This window comes from Parambassis ranga, chromosome 19, assembly GCF_900634625.1.
Source record: "Parambassis ranga chromosome 19, fParRan2.1, whole genome shotgun sequence".
Classification (NCBI taxonomy): Eukaryota; Metazoa; Chordata; class Actinopteri; family Ambassidae; genus Parambassis; species Parambassis ranga.
In genome coordinates this window covers 13,747,455-13,762,498 of record NC_041039.1, presented here as the reverse complement: position 1 = coordinate 13,762,498, position 15,044 = coordinate 13,747,455, and the positions used below count along the sequence as shown (strand labels likewise).

The window sequence follows — 15,044 nt, the reverse complement described above, 5'->3', positions numbered from 1 at the left end:
CCGGCGGCAGCATACACAGGCTGTGAACTGCCTTGTCACTTTACAGGTTAAAACTTTGAAGCTGGCTTCCCGTACATCCACACTTCCTGTAATTTCCATTTCCTGGAACATGGACTCCACCGTCACTTTGGAGGTAAAGCAAAACTGTGCTACACCTGAAAATTGAAATGAGGGATTTTCTCTTTCCGTTTCAAGATTATCAAGCTTAATTTGCAAGTAGTCCCCCTAAACGACACAATCACAGTAACTGTGCAGAAGCCAACAACAAGGCCCCACATACAGACAATAAAGGCGTTAAAACTAGTCTAGTTTTTGGCACATGGCCTCCACAAGAAGAGACATGGACCTAAGTAATGAAAGAAGTAACATAAAGTATAAAAGCAAGAAGCATGTTTTATTGAACTAATCAAACAACATCACAGAAAAACCTAACAATGTTTAAACCGTGCTGCTTTCCAACAGTACAAAATCCTTCCTCAGCAGAACATGTTCTGTTAAAACAACAAAGGACATGTGAACTAAACATAGATGTAGATGATGATGATGCAAACGTTTACACCACCTACACTGAATAATACAAATTGCTCTGCCAGCACATTTTCTTTAAAATAAAACACAGAATATTCAAAGATTGTAAGAAAAGGGTTAATGTTGCTCTTCACTGTATTGTTTTTAGATCTTTGAACTAAAACAAAGGATTTACAAACACGGAGCAGAACATCAGTAATAACGGAGAGTGCATGACAACATCATTGTAGAAAAACATTTCTAAATATATGTGTTGGGTTGAAGCGGCACATGCATTCAGACAGAGACTGAAACAGGCATCGCCAGGTGATGATGCTGTTATATTTTGGAAACAATAAGGATCAGGTAATTATGCAGTAGTATTATTATTATTATGCAGTGCAAGTAGATGTATCTCTGCTGCTGTTTATGCTTGATCGTCTGTCTGAAACAGTGACCTCATTTACAATTTTTTTCCTCCAAGTCATGGATATGTTGAATCTAACATCAACTATTTCCTCCAACAGTGATTGAATTGGTCTTTAATTTTTTTTTCTGTCTGACTAACAGTGCAAAACCCCCAAATAGTCTGTTTTATATCACATAAACCAAAGAAATGCGTTAAAACTGACAAGCTAAAAGAAATGAGAATTTTCTCTGAAAAATGACAGATTTTTTCCGATTTCATAATTAAATTTAACTGACTTCTACTTCTAATGCCACTATTAAACCTCAGTTTTTGTTGTTGTTGTTACAAAGTAGTGTTATTAGTCAAAAACAAAAAATAAAGCTTTTATGAAAATTAATATACCTTCAGAGACATTTTTTTTACAAATGCAATAGATATGAAACCCAAAATTGTAATGTTTATTACATTTATCACTGATAAAAAAACTTCAATCAGTAGCCATCATGAAATGTCAGGCATCTGGAATGCTCTACATGTTGCTGCTGAGGTAGAGATTTTGTTTTTTTTATGACATTTCAATCGTGTTGTCCTGGAGGGGTGTCTGAGACTGTGGCTCTTTGCCTTTCTTTGCGCCCTTCTTCTTTGATTTCCTAGAAAAATACAACACTTATTAGAAATACTGTAGGACAGTGGGCATTAGCTGTAATCAAGTGTTTTTCTTCAATGTAGAAGGAGCAAAAGACAAAGAAAAATGTCCTTACTTTGACTGGACGGTGAGGACAATCACAGTTATAAGGATGGCAACTAAAATGATTCCAAGTAAAACACCGCAGATGATTGCTGTTAAAAGAGGACAGAGGTCAGAGAAAGGCTTGTGTCATTGGATTTGATACTAAATAATGTATATGACAACACATTTGTGCAGACAGCTGAACATGTGTTGAAGCCTGTGTGTAGGTACTGACCGATAGGAGTGTCCGGTTCATCCTCCTCCTGTTCATCACGATCATCTTAGAATCAGAACAACGATTTGTTAAAAAGAAAAGTCTTAGTGTGCTGTGTGTGATTCGACTTAAAAGATCAAGAAACCTTTATTAGTCCCACAATGGGGAAATTGCATACAATCAAAACAATCAAAGAGAGACGTGTGTGCTCACCATGGATGCCAGCACAGGTTTTGTTGCAGCTGTCAAAGTCATAGAACCTGTTTCCATTTCCAATGCATCCGGACCAGATGAATTTCTTGCATTTGTCATGAACTGAATCGTAGTAGTATCTTAGGTAGTTGCCGTTGCATCCACCAACAAGATGTTTGAAGTGGCATGCTTCCGTAACTGTGGGGAGAAAACATCAAACGCGTTATCAGACCACGTTTATTGATAATATGAATACGTTAGGCTTTCATCAAGCTTTTGTCTTTCAAAGAGTACGGTACTGCTACTCATTCACCACTTGGGGGCGTATCACCAATACTCAATGCTAACGTGTCATTCCTAGAACCTCTGCAGCCATGTGTGCACATAAAAAACACATAAAAAGGACAGCTATGATATGTGGGTCTGATTAATTGGCACTGTTGAGTAGGTGGTGCACATGACTCATGATGGCTTCTCTCTGTGAGTTGCATTTAAGTAGGTTTTATGATTCTGTAGTCCTCTAACAGTTGGTTAGGCCATAAAACTCATGAGCCAGTTCATAGTCCAAAGTCCTCAGGAAGCAAGGAAGTCAGCCTCTATGTACTTTCATCTAATCTGTGAAGTTTTACTAAAAAATTTTTTTAAAAATCCACCTTACCATCCACTGGGTAGCGAGACCTCGCATTGGCCGAACAGTTTCTGATGCATTCCCTTTCATTGACAAAGCGGTTGGCGTTCCCTCCTTCACCTTTGTATATGAAAGGATTGCACTGATCTGTGGCGGCGTCGTAATACACGAAGAAGTCAAAGTTTAAGCCTTCGCCTTCATCCTTGGGTAGCCGACAGAAATCTGTTGGGTCATTTTAAAAGGAGTTGTTAGTAAGAATTCAATGATGTGACCCTTTTTTAAAGTATTGATCAGGAATACTGGTGCTTGGTAGAATAACTTGTGTTTCAGTAGAAACCATCTATAGAGATCATATAATGTTTAACTAAACTCATCACCCTAGACCCACTCCCTGTTTTTATGATGGCAATAAAAAGTGTCATTTATGGTGCAGTCCTCCCGCCCTTCATCACAGAAGGGAAGTGGTTCAAATGGTTCTTTTGCCCAAAATACTCTTTTGGAGGGGAAGAATAAGTATTCAGCTACATAGTAACTTTTCCTACTTGTGCCTGACCTGAAAATCTGGGTCTCTAATTATTTTGTGTATGCAGTAAAGTAAGCTGAGGATGCAGGTTGACACAGGTTTAGCTCATCATGCTCTGAACAGTCAGGCTCAGACAGGAGTGATCTCAGTGTTTAAAAGATTGGTATTATGGAGGGAATAACTGTCCTGTCAGCTTAGTGCAATTTTTTAGAAGAGAGTAAATAACATTTCCTGAAGAGTAAACGTTCGGTGCTATCATTTATTCTTTGGCCACAGCCAAAGATAATCATTGTTGGTTGAAGATGCCGGTCACAGCATGAACGTTACATCTGAACACCTGCACAACAAATTGAAAATAACCCCCGTGTTAAAGCCTCGTTCACACCAGGCGCCATGTTGAGAAGCCTCTAGGTGAAGCCTCTAGGTGAAGTTTTAGCTTTTAGTAAAACAATATACAAAACCGAAGAAAGTCATCTTCGGTTTAGAAAGTCGTGTTATTGGCCTATTGTGAAAAGTGAACCTTGAGTCTGATGTTTAATGTAAAATGAATTGTAATTTAAGAAGAAAACAGTTGGACGTACCTTGCATTTGTGAATGGCCGATGTAGAATGCAGAAAAAACAATCCCCAGAAACAGAAGGTGCTTCATCTTGCTGCTGCTCTGTGTGCTGAAGTGAGTGAGGGTTGTAAACTACAGTGGGAGTGGGTGCTCATTACCAACCTTTGGACTGACATTATCCTGATCGTGACACCATACCAATCGAAACCAATGTTACACTGGTAGACAATTCAAACACTGGCTTCCTTTTCTACTTTAACTGTAAGGGGGCACAGTTTGTGTTATTAGGGCAGAATACAATAGCTGGGCAAGTTATAAATGGGCCAGTATGCTATGGGACAGGTTTACTGTACTGGGCATTTGTGTGTAGAATGTGTTCACGACCTTTTTGTATCAAAATTACCTGATGTGACAATTAGAAAATTAGAAGCCAAAAGTGTTCTGATTGGATCATTGAAGTAACCTATTTTCAGATTAATACATGTAGGTTTATATGTTTTTTTACTCATATTAATCTAAAATTAAACCAATTAACTGAAAGAAAAAAGAAAGAAAGGAAGAAAGATGGGACTGTTTATTAGCTTTAAAAGGATTTCTGGAGTGTTTGTTGGGTGGCTGCAGTGCGTGGGTCTGCCCACAGAGCCCTCACACCTCACCTGTCTGTCAGTGGGCTCTGACTTCTGACGCGCGCTCTCGCCGCTCCTCGCGTCCCTGAACTCTTCTGGAAAACTTAAATGAGTGTCTTGGCTCGAATGCGGTGGCCGCAGTTTGGCTGTCACTCTCCGGTGACCAGATGACTCCGGGGGCTGGTTTTGTTGTCGCCCTGACGTCAGTGCGAGCTACAATGAAGCTGACATGAGTATAAAAGCCGGCTTGATGCTGGCGCTGTGGCGCTCCAAGCTCCTGCTCTGCACCAGCGCTGACATCAGGCTGCCACACACAGGGAGGGCTGAGGGGATCAAGATGCGCTTTCTGAGCTTCACCGCCACCGTTTTACTGCAGCTTACTTTATTCAGCGCACTGCACGGTAAGATCTTTGATGAGTTCAAGGACAAACTTTTTTTTAAAAAACTGCATGCAGAGAGGATGCTTCGTGGCAGGTGTCTCCAAACACCTGCTCACGACAAATGATCAACAGTGGCCACTCGTTTCTGGCTTGTTTTCAGTTGGTTTATTTTCATCAGTCATTTACTGAGTCTTTTTTCTGTCTTTTCTATAGGTGCCAAATGGACATACAGTGGTAAGTCCTTATATATGTTTTCCTATTGTATATGAATTTTCACAAAAAATAACTTTGTAATTACGTAAACTCACTTTTTAGTGACTTTAGCAGACAAATGTGTGTACTTAAACTTAATTTGATGTATCTATATGCAGCAAGTGAGTCAGAGAGGATGCTACTGTTGTTCTGCTGTCACAGCACTTTTTTTTGAGCTGGCAATGTCAAACTGTCAAGTGGTAAGACAAAAATGATAGCCATGTCAAATGCATACTCTTCCTGGTCAAATTATATATATATTTATATCACAGTGACCCCTCATTGACTCTCAAAGGCAATTTGAACTGACACCACCCCTTGCAGAGTTCGTTACAGACACTGCAAAATTTCATAAGTGGCTGACTGCCTCAGTTTCAAGCCTTAAGGTCTGCGGGCAGGGACCTCTTGAACCATCTTGAGTCTCTCTTACATAAACGGTGCTCACAGCATGACCTCTTTACTTTGTGTTGCTGCTTCTTAAAAAAAGCCGCTGTGTTCAGGGATCTAATGTTAAAATTAAATGTAGCCACGTAAAGCAGTTAGTATAATTTCTTTAATCAGTCCAAAAATCTCTGGATAAATTGGTCTTTTTTTTTAAGATAACTTTGTTGGAATTCTTTTCTACTGGCACATTTAGGATGAATAAAAAAAGATCCACTTCTCTGCACAGTAATTAATGGTAAAATAATTATAGCTAGATGAAACTGCTCAATCCAGACCTCTGAAACAAAATTTTTATTATAGCAGTGGATTAATGAATGGATATCCAGAAAGATTTCTGTGGAAAGAGTTGTTGTTGTGATGGAGAACACCCTCTGGCTTTCTCTCTTTTTTTTTCTTTTTTTTTTTTTGCAGCAGCAGCATGGAGGATTTCATCCTCAGTTACAGACCCCTGAGAGGCCTTGTCATAGAAGTCAGTACTCTGTAGGTCTGATAGCACTTTCTGTTGATAGGGCCACAGCTGATTCATACAGGTCATCCCACCCTCTGGCAGAGGACAAAACACTGATCCTCAACATGGGAGTAAAATGTTGACAATGACGGCTGTGGTTTTCTCACCCTGCTCTACCACTGATGTAAAGTTGAAAAGATGACTCTGCTTGTATAAATCCTCTAATTTAAGATTCCTTTTACATAAAAAGGGTTTTTAAGAAATTACCCTCAGCCATTGATGTTCTACCGAGGACTGCCATGGGAGCACCAAAGGCCACCAAAGGTCCATTATTAAAGGGCTTGCCTGCATCAAATTAAACACAAATGAAGTGGACAGTGAGTAATTATAGCCATCAGAGTTAACTGTCTTTCTTATTATAGGGAGCCTTTGCCTCAATTGAACTTTGAGCTTTTGCACCAAGCAATATGCAGTGATTTCACAGCTGTTTGGCATGTCTTATACAATCAATCCACATTAGTCCCACAGTCAGGCTGGGGGGGGGGGGGGCAGGCTTTCTGCTGCATCATTCATATTTAACCATGGTCAGCTGGCATATCGTGAATGGTAAATTTTTAGATGAATCCCAGCCAAATGGTGCATTCATAGTCTTTTTATTTTGTCCATTCATTACCCCTACTTTATACTGAAAATCATGTCTAAAGAGCTCAGTGTGGATTCTTATGCTTCAATCGTCACACTCAATGATAATCTCTCAATCAATCAATTCATGTTTCCACTATTTTGAAGGCCATTCTGCTGTATTGTCTCTGCAGACATGATGTATTGAAAGACACCCAGCATGCAGCTGAGGTCACTTTTTGAAACTGCATGACTCGATTTAAAAATGTGGCCATTTTCAGTGTCTTGTGCTTTATAGAAACCTCTCATTTGGAGAGAGACAGCGTTCTCACTGGCTCTCCCTTGCAAACACCAGCCTGGTTCTCACTCTCATTGCTTCAGAAAGGGCCAAGAGCAGAGCCACAGGCCTCTCCCATGCCACTTGTACATATACTTCACTTTGATTACAGATAAAATGTTCAGTAGGCTAGAACAAGCCTTGGCCCTCCTTGGAGCCATCACCCATTTGGCTTCACGCTGGGGCATGTTTTGCTTATTTACCCTAAACTGCAACAGTTTAGGGTGTAATCAGCATCACTTTCTTTCAAGTCATAGCCCTGTTTTAAAGGTGTTTTACTGATGTTGTTGTAGGGCCAGAAGGACAGAACCACTGGTCCAAGATTTATCCCTATTGCGGCAGTGCTTTCCAGTCTCCAATAGACATCAAGTCAGAGCTGCTGAGGTTTGATCCAAGTTTACGTCCAGTTGAGTTACAGAACTACAACCTGTTACCAAATGAGCAGCTCACTCTGGGAAATAATGGACACTCTGGTGAGTATAAATCAACAGTGCTACCAAACACAATAAATTATCTCACACAGGCAACGCAGCTGTGTATCAAACCAGGCGAATGTGTAACAGCAGTTTATTTTGTTTGGAATTCAGACATTCTCTAATTGAACACAACATATTCATTAGAAATGGCCACACATAAACGCAGAGACCTAATTTCTAGGTCAACCTCAACAAAATGATAGGAGGATCTTCATTCTAGAACTGACATGGCAATTTTCTATAATCACTCTCTTATTATCTCCTTTCACCCAAAGACAGAGCTCCATGTTTAGTCTGGCAAGACTTGTCATTTGCTCTGCCTCTGCTGATGCATTCTAACAAAGGGAAGCAGCTTCAAGTTTAATATTCAAGTTTTAATTCAGTTGAAATGTAATTGCAAGACGTGGCAATCAGTTGTGATCTTAAAAAAATGTTCGGATGAATGTAATTATTCCACAAAATTACACTTTAAGCCTGTTAGGCACGATGCATGTTGATTTTGAGTGGCAATCTGTGCACAGCCGAACATACAAACATCTGCAGAGTGTTGACGATGCATCGCTGTAAAAACTGTCTAAGTAAACCTGATGGCACCATTGACGTGACGCATGTTTGAAATTAGCTGACAGAGACTTTTTTTATTTGTACAGCAAGCAGTCATCATACAGTGACGGACATGCAGAACGCACCCTGTGTCATCCCACCATGTTAAATGTAGCTACACCATTTTGACAGCACCGGGTGTGCCATGATGACCTCCTCACGTTAGATAAAGTTGATGTCTCCTGATGCGTTGACGTGAACTAAGGGTCATTTGTTTTGATCCACAGTGCAGATATCATTGCCCTCCAAGATGCACATCTCCAGCCTGCCTCATCGTTACACCGCGGCTCAGCTGCATTTCCACTGGGGCTCTGCCAGTCGGCCTGCAGGCTCTGAACACTTGGTGAACAATAAACAGTACGCAGCAGAGGTAAAAACAAAGGGCCGCTAACTACACACTACACAGAAGTTAAAAGCTGAAGCATTTCATTTCACTGAAGGATTGTATAGTACAGCAGATAACATTTGTATTATTGTTTGTTTTGTTATAGAATCAATCAATTATTTGATTACTAACATTACATACGTCTTTTAAATCAGCTCAAATCATCATTAGGACATGCTATCTAAATGTCGTTTTTTTAGACACTGCTGATGCACTCAGTTACAAACTTCATGCATTTTCAAATGATGGTCAAATGATGACCACCTTGTCAATTTCTTCATATAAGCACTCTGTTCATTTGTCAATCATCTGCAGCATCAGGTGACAGGTGACAAATGAAGTAAGATTTGACGTAACATTTGACTGACAGAAGGTTCAGAGCCACTGACACACTTCAAAGCTGATGCTGCTGGAGCTGAGGAAGCTCTTAAAAGTGTCTTCATGTCATTGTTGCGGTTTCTTGACACTTATACAGTTTGTCCTGTCACACAGTGTCAGAGAGTTTTATTGTGTAGCTATTGGGCCACTTGTATAAAACACAGACAAGTTTTTGTCTCTGCTGTTGTTTCTAAAATAAAACCATTCAAATGAACATACAGAAAGACAGTCAGCCCTGGGTGTACATCACTGTATGTAAACGTGTCTTACTTGTGCAGGGTTTAAGGAGATTAGAGTACCAGACTATTATGTGCTTCGGTTTCAACCAAAGAGTGGCTGTCTATGTTATTTAATATGTCAGCCCTGTAAGCAGTTTTTCACACAATAGTTTGCTCTATTTACTTTGCGACTGAAAGTAAAGCAGAAGATTTGAGTTTTAAAGTGAAAATAGGAGGGTGTTTTATATACTTCAGTATCATTTGAATTTATAGTGGGTAGACACTGAAATGATTGCAACCTGTGTGCTTTTATGTGCCCCAGCTGCAGCACAGCCACATATAAGGTGCTGTGGTTTGACCTGAGTTTCTCAGTGGACATTCAGAGAACATGCAGCTTTTCAAGTCTCTCCAGACTCCGGAACCACAGTTCCTTGATGACATGTTGTTTTGGAGGGATGAAATGATGGGACATTGAACATTTCCCAGAAATAGTGCAAAATGTCTACCTTAATTCCAGAAACAGAACAAAGTCTGTGAATACAATTGCGTCATTTTATACCCTGAATGACTAACAGGAGTCTTGGTTACACTACAAAATACAACGGGCAGAGCAGTGTGGTGATCATTTATGTTCTGTAATTACCCATCTGGTGTAAAACATTTCCAGTTTTGTTTGGTTTTGTCATAGAAGTCAGCTGTTTCTAAACCAATAAACATCTTATTTGCATGGAATACAAGCTGTTACAACAAAGGTGGAAAAGCTATAATGTATCCTCCTACATGCCAATGCAGCCAAGGATGCGTTAAGAAACATTGTTAGGAACCCTGTTTTATCTTGATATTGATCTTCTCTCCTTCACAGATGCATGTAGTACATTACAATTCTGACAAGTATCCGGATATGTCCACAGCTATAGACAAATCTGACGGCCTAGCCGTGCTGGGCGTCCTGATTGAGGTGAGACATGAGAAGGAGCTGTTGATTTCTGTTAAATAGAACCGTCTAACTTTGTTTTTTTTTCCCTGTACAGGTTGGGGAGTTCAATCCAGCATTTGAACAATTTCTAAAGTTCATCAATGGTATTAAATACAGAGGTGAGTCTAAAGTAAGGTTTGCCAGCTTTATAAATTGTATTTTCTTTCAGGTTTGTGTAAAAACTTCAGTACATTCACGTGGTCATGATTGGTCTTACACTAAATGGATTTTTGTTTTGTCATCAGATCAGAGAGTGAAGGTGTCCGGCTTCAACATCAGGGAGCTGCTACCTGCACGTTTAGATGAGTATTATCGCTACGACGGCTCACTGACAACTCCTCCCTGCTATCCCAGCGTGCTGTGGACATTGTTCAGAAATCACATAACCATTTCTCGTAAACAGGTGCCTCAGCAGTTTTTCAACAGATTTTAAATGTAATTGTTGCCAAAAAAATCTTTATGCACAACTTCCCTTTGTTTTGTTTTGTCTCTTAGTTTTTGACCTTAGCGACAGCTCTGTACTCCACCCATGCTCAGGACTCAGCCCCTGTGCCACTGAACTCCAACTTCAGGAAACCACAGAACGCAGATAGCCGAGTTGTCCTTGTATCTTTTAAGGAAGGTAAGTATGGTTTTTGAAATGGATTTATTGCATGGGTGAAAAGGTCACATGACTGTGAATGCTCTGCTTTATAAATGGCTGATTTTGATGGTGTGTGGGCATCTGCACTTCTGTGGAGCAGGCTGGCTTTTAGTGTGTGGCATCACCTGTGTGCAGCAGAGCTTCTTTGGTGATTATTCCTAAAGTTGATTTGACTTGTTAGAAAGTAGGCCATCTTTAAAAGATACATCCAATTAGCTACCCCTCTGACATAATGAGGACGTCTGCAGCCCTTAATTTTGCCTTTAAAGGCTCACTTTTATGTGGCTGCCTGGTTTACCGCACTGTGTGGTATTTAGGTCTATATAGTGCGGTATGAATGTGCATGTTTTTATGATTTCAGAGCTTTGCCCTCAGAGCTATGCTTTTCCTAATGGTACATTGTTTGACATGGCAGCGTGGGATTCTACACTGTTAGCTTCCATAAGTGGTGTTTAGCAAGCACTGGCTTGTGCTTTTGGCTTCTTACTATGGGCAGCGCTGTTGCATGCTGGGAGTGAAGTGCAATCAAAGGAATATCCCACGTGCTGAGGTGTTTAACAACATTGGCTCTGTGTCTGCCCCAGGCAGAGGACTGCACAGCACTCTTACAGTTACATCTCCGCTCACGAGGAAGCATGTCGTTCAGCAGCTGCTTGTCGGTGACCTAGCAGACCTGGCTGATGAGGGGCTATATCAGCTCCTACCAAGTGGCTCAAAGAATCTCCGTGCTGGCAAGAAGAAAGACCTCAAAGACGAGCAGAGTGAGACTGTGGCCAAGTCCAAACAACAAGCGCTGAATCCATCCCTTTGGAAGAAGAGCCAGACCAACCACTATGTGGGAAAGTTTGGGCTGGCTGAGGACACACTGTGCTACGTTTCACTGGAGCAGAGAGTTTTGCATCAGCTCAAACAGTCCCACAATGAGAATCAGCTGGTTCAGGCTGTCAGAGATGCAGTTTTCCCTGAGCTCAACCTCAAGAGCTACCTGGACTGTAAGTCAGACTTGGCTCTCCCCACCATCAGACATATTCTCCATGGGCGGCCAGCTGATGAGGCTCTTGAGTTAGATCGCTCTCTGACAAAAGCCCTGATGAATCAAAAGAAGACTTCCACAGCAATTAAGCACAGTGTGCCGATGACAAACTATGGCAATCGACCCCCTGCCGTTCCTGCTTCTAGGAAACCACACATTCAGGGTTATCCACATCCTTGGCTTTTGCCCATGGAGTGGGAAGACTAGAGAGATTCCTGACATTGTTGAGACCTTCTGACATCAGTTGTCACAAAGAAAGACTCATTTTCAAGCCACAGCCTGCATTCATTTAACTAGACTTTGCTTAACGTATTTAATAATAAGTTATTCTTTACAGTGTGTGCACATATTAATATTTTTCCTGAAAAAAAGACTCCAGTTTTAAACTTAGAGTTGTTATTTCTTTTGCAAACTCAATCACACCGGTGACCGTGCTCAGTACTGTAAGCAGGTTGTGGAATTATTATCTCAGTGTGTACATTTTTGTCCTAAAACTCCGAGAATTGTTTACATTGGTGTGTGTTTGTATATTTTTAAGCCTATAGCCAAAGAATGCTTTTAAATAAACTCCAACCAAGCATGCATGCAAATTTTATGCATGAAAATATGCGACAAGCTCCACTAAATGTCTGACAAGGAACATTTATAGTGTTATACAAGATGCCAAGTTCAGTTCTATACAGTAGTTCAGTAATTGTGGAGCTATACTAGTAATTATTGTCTTAGACAATATAAAGATGTGGCTCAACCAAAAGAATTTGCCAGACCTTCAGCGCTTTATGTAGTTTCTCTGTCTTCTTCTCTTACAATTTGTACTCCTTTTCAGATATCCATAGAAAACCACTTCAGTGCATAAGAAAATAGTTTCAATAAAAGCATCATAAATGAATCGTGCATGGCAGACTTCTTCCCTATTTGGATCCTTTCTATCCGATCTTACAGAGCTGGAATTTTTCATGTTATTCTCTATACCAATATATTTTTTTCAGTGGCACAGGTTTGTGGCTCTTCTGTACTTGCAGCAAACGACAGGGAAACTCAGTGATAAATGTGTTGAAAATCATAAAAGTGAATGAAACAAAATCATGAAGAGAACATTGTAGACCAGGTGTAACTAGATGCCATTGTTGTCATGATTTATTTGTTTATCATTACACCCTCTTCTTGAGTGATACTATGCCCGAGGTGCTTGATAAATTTTGTTTTCACTATCCATTTCTCTGTTTCTCTCTGCTGCTCAGATGACATTTCTTGGATAAACACTGGTATGTTGCTGGATTTTTGTGCTTCTTTCCATCATGTTGTCATTGTCTTCATCTCACAGTTATGCAGCATCAAGGAATCCTGCATTTCTAACATTTTGTTTGTGTTTTGGAGTTTAAATGTAAAAGTTACAGACGTTTCCTGTGGCTGAATTTGACTCAAATGCCTTTTAATGAAACAAAAATCTCTGTGCTATTACAGGAATACATGTTTTGTTAATTGTTTTTATTTAGAATCATGTATCTCCATTTTGTTTCCATTTTAAACACATATAATCCCACATACTGAATAAAAACAGATTATCATGTCAACCTTTCTGCTTCTGTTGCTCCATGCTCTGCAGGTTTACTGGTTCCCATACTGGTGAGCTCTGCCCTGGGACTTGTTTTCATCATCTCTTTAATATGCTGTCTGTTGAGGCAAAAAAGGTAGGTAGATGGCAAGACATCAACTCCTGTAATACAACACTACAACTGCACTTGTTAAAATCTTGAGTAAACCACAGCAAGATTTACCAAAGGTCATTTTATTGAGTTTTCCAGGGCCTGTTTTTAGAGGTAGATATATTTATACCAAGTGGACAATAGTAGTGGTATTCCAAGAGAATGGTCAACCTTAATTGACCCACAGCTCTGAACCTCAGAGGTCAGGATGTTTGCGTCCTCATTAGGATTTCTTGGAGAATGTATAAACTCACTTGTGCCACTCAGTGAGTCATGAACCAATTTTGTGTAATTGTGGTTTTCTATAAACATCTTATAGTTGCCTGGAGAATATTTTCTTGGCCTTGCGTTATGGTGTGACTTGGAGCTTTGTTGTGCTTCAAAGCCTGCCACTTCAGAAAAACTAAAGTTTTGAAGAAAGTGTAATAATTGCAGTAATCTTTAGTCTAAAACAAACAACAACAGAAATCTTCAAAGCAGGAAATATGGGAGGACTTTTCAGGTTCTAGGAAGATGAGAAGGAAACATATACATATTAACATGAGGTAAAGTATAATAGATCACATTAAAGCGCTGCATTGATTTTGATGACACTGTCTCTTCTGCTTCTTTCTACTTTTGCTACACACCTCACTTTCAGAGGCGAACGTCTATGTGGCAGTCTACCCTACACACACACAGACACACTCAGTCTAACCCCTGATGGGTGGGTTCTGCATGAAACGTGTCAAATGTTCCTCCTGTCATCGCTCTCCCTCTATTGTGGCTAACCTCTTGAGTCACAGGAGTGTGTGATTGTAGAGGAAAAGTTTAACAACTTAAGAGAAGTGATGAAAAAACAAACCCCTGACTTTTAATTGGCTACATCACGTCACATTTTGCTCATATATCATGGAACTAAATAATAAACTAGATACTTGAGGGCCATAAGACCAAGAAAAAGCAAAAATAAACAGACTTTATATGAATTATTCTGAATGGTTGTTTTGTGTTTTTCTTTTAGATCTTCAGATGAGCGGGACAAAAGCAAAACTGTTGCATACAACATAGGAGACACAGACGAGTATGGCTCGAGAGTATAGCTGTTTATCCAGCACCTGAGTTCAAAAGACCGTAATGAAACTTCAACACGGCCACGAGACCGTTGTCCCTTTGCATCACTCATTGTGTTTTTGTGAAGTTGTCCCACGGGTCAGTTTGAACATTTGTGGAAGCATGCAAGCATTGAGCACATCACAGGATTAGGTTTGCATGCCGCTCTGGGGTTTTGGGAAGCACTTGGATTTCCTCAAGCCACAGTCTGGACTTCCTATGCTGTGTTGTGGCGGGTATAACATGGTAGGCCTCCGTGCTGGATGTTTTGAACTGTATGACTGTTTCCCAAGTGCAAGAAGAACAGCTGTCCTCTCCAATCCCCCTTTATTCATCTGACATGATGTGCTGAGTTTCTTAAGAAGGAGCTGCACACAGACGCTCCCAGGCAACTACAGTGGGAGAATCTCAGGTCACGTCAGATCATGGCACCCGTTCCCTCGAGCTGTCCCGGCATGGTAGAAAGCCCAACCACAGTCCGAACAATAGGGGGATAGGAGTTGACAGACATCTCTGATGGTATGATGGCCTGAGAGGGATGGGCTATACCACATTTACACCAACCCTGTATTTAGAGTTGCTCTATGGATTTTATAATAAAAGGGTTCTCAGCTCCCTGCAAACACAGCTCCTTCCTTGTGAATAATGTGGAGAAAAAAAGGCTT

At 40.4% G+C, this 15,044-nt stretch overlaps 2 protein-coding genes across 3 annotated transcripts; one reads left to right on the top strand and one right to left on the bottom strand.

Moving 5' to 3' along the window:
* Nucleotides 1-645: 645 nt before the first annotated feature.
* On the bottom strand, nucleotides 646-3,916 carry LOC114451700 (kunitz-type serine protease inhibitor bitisilin-3). Its single transcript, XM_028430496.1, has 6 exons — nucleotides 3,785-3,916; nucleotides 2,711-2,902; nucleotides 2,074-2,250; nucleotides 1,882-1,926; nucleotides 1,678-1,756; nucleotides 646-1,566 (listed from the first exon to the last, which is right to left on the bottom strand). Exons 1-6 carry the CDS (start codon nucleotides 3,849-3,851, stop codon nucleotides 1,482-1,484), a joined length of 645 nt encoding a protein of 214 aa, XP_028286297.1. The 5' UTR covers nucleotides 3,852-3,916; the 3' UTR covers nucleotides 646-1,481.
* An 11-nt stretch (nucleotides 3,917-3,927) lies between these two features.
* ca12 (carbonic anhydrase XII) lies at nucleotides 3,928-12,840 on the top strand. Of its 2 annotated transcripts, XM_028430494.1 has the most exons (9): nucleotides 3,928-4,788; nucleotides 4,981-5,001; nucleotides 7,163-7,342; nucleotides 8,176-8,318; nucleotides 9,792-9,887; nucleotides 9,961-10,024; nucleotides 10,151-10,308; nucleotides 10,401-10,527; nucleotides 11,133-12,840. In XM_028430494.1, exons 1-9 carry the CDS (start codon nucleotides 4,617-4,619, stop codon nucleotides 11,786-11,788), a joined length of 1,617 nt encoding a protein of 538 aa, XP_028286295.1. In that variant the 5' UTR covers nucleotides 3,928-4,616; the 3' UTR covers nucleotides 11,789-12,840. The 2 variants fall into 2 exon arrangements, with proteins under 2 accessions (XP_028286295.1, XP_028286296.1); XM_028430495.1 differs by lacking the exon at nucleotides 9,792-9,887.
* Nucleotides 12,841-15,044: the final 2,204 nt, after the last annotated feature.

Bases quoted from the DNA above. Each gene is read 5' to 3' on its own strand.
- LOC114451700 (XM_028430496.1), bottom strand. From the start codon at position 3,851: ATGAAGCACCTTCTGTTTCTGGGGATTGTTTTTTCTGCATTCTACATC. The intron at 1,927-2,073 runs GTGAGCACACAC...TCTGATTCTAAG, and splicing joins AACCTGTGCTGGCATCCATG to ATGATCGTGATGAACAGGAG. The intron at 1,567-1,677 runs GTAAGGACATTT...GTATTTTTCTAG, and splicing joins GTCCTCACCGTCCAGTCAAA to GAAATCAAAGAAGAAGGGCG.
- ca12 (XM_028430494.1), top strand. From the start codon at position 4,617: ATGAGTATAAAAGCCGGCTTGATGCTGGCGCTGTGGCGCTCCAAGCTC. The intron at 7,343-8,175 runs GTGAGTATAAAT...TTTGATCCACAG, and splicing joins GGGAAATAATGGACACTCTG to TGCAGATATCATTGCCCTCC. The intron at 8,319-9,791 runs GTAAAAACAAAG...TCTCCTTCACAG, and splicing joins ATAAACAGTACGCAGCAGAG to ATGCATGTAGTACATTACAA.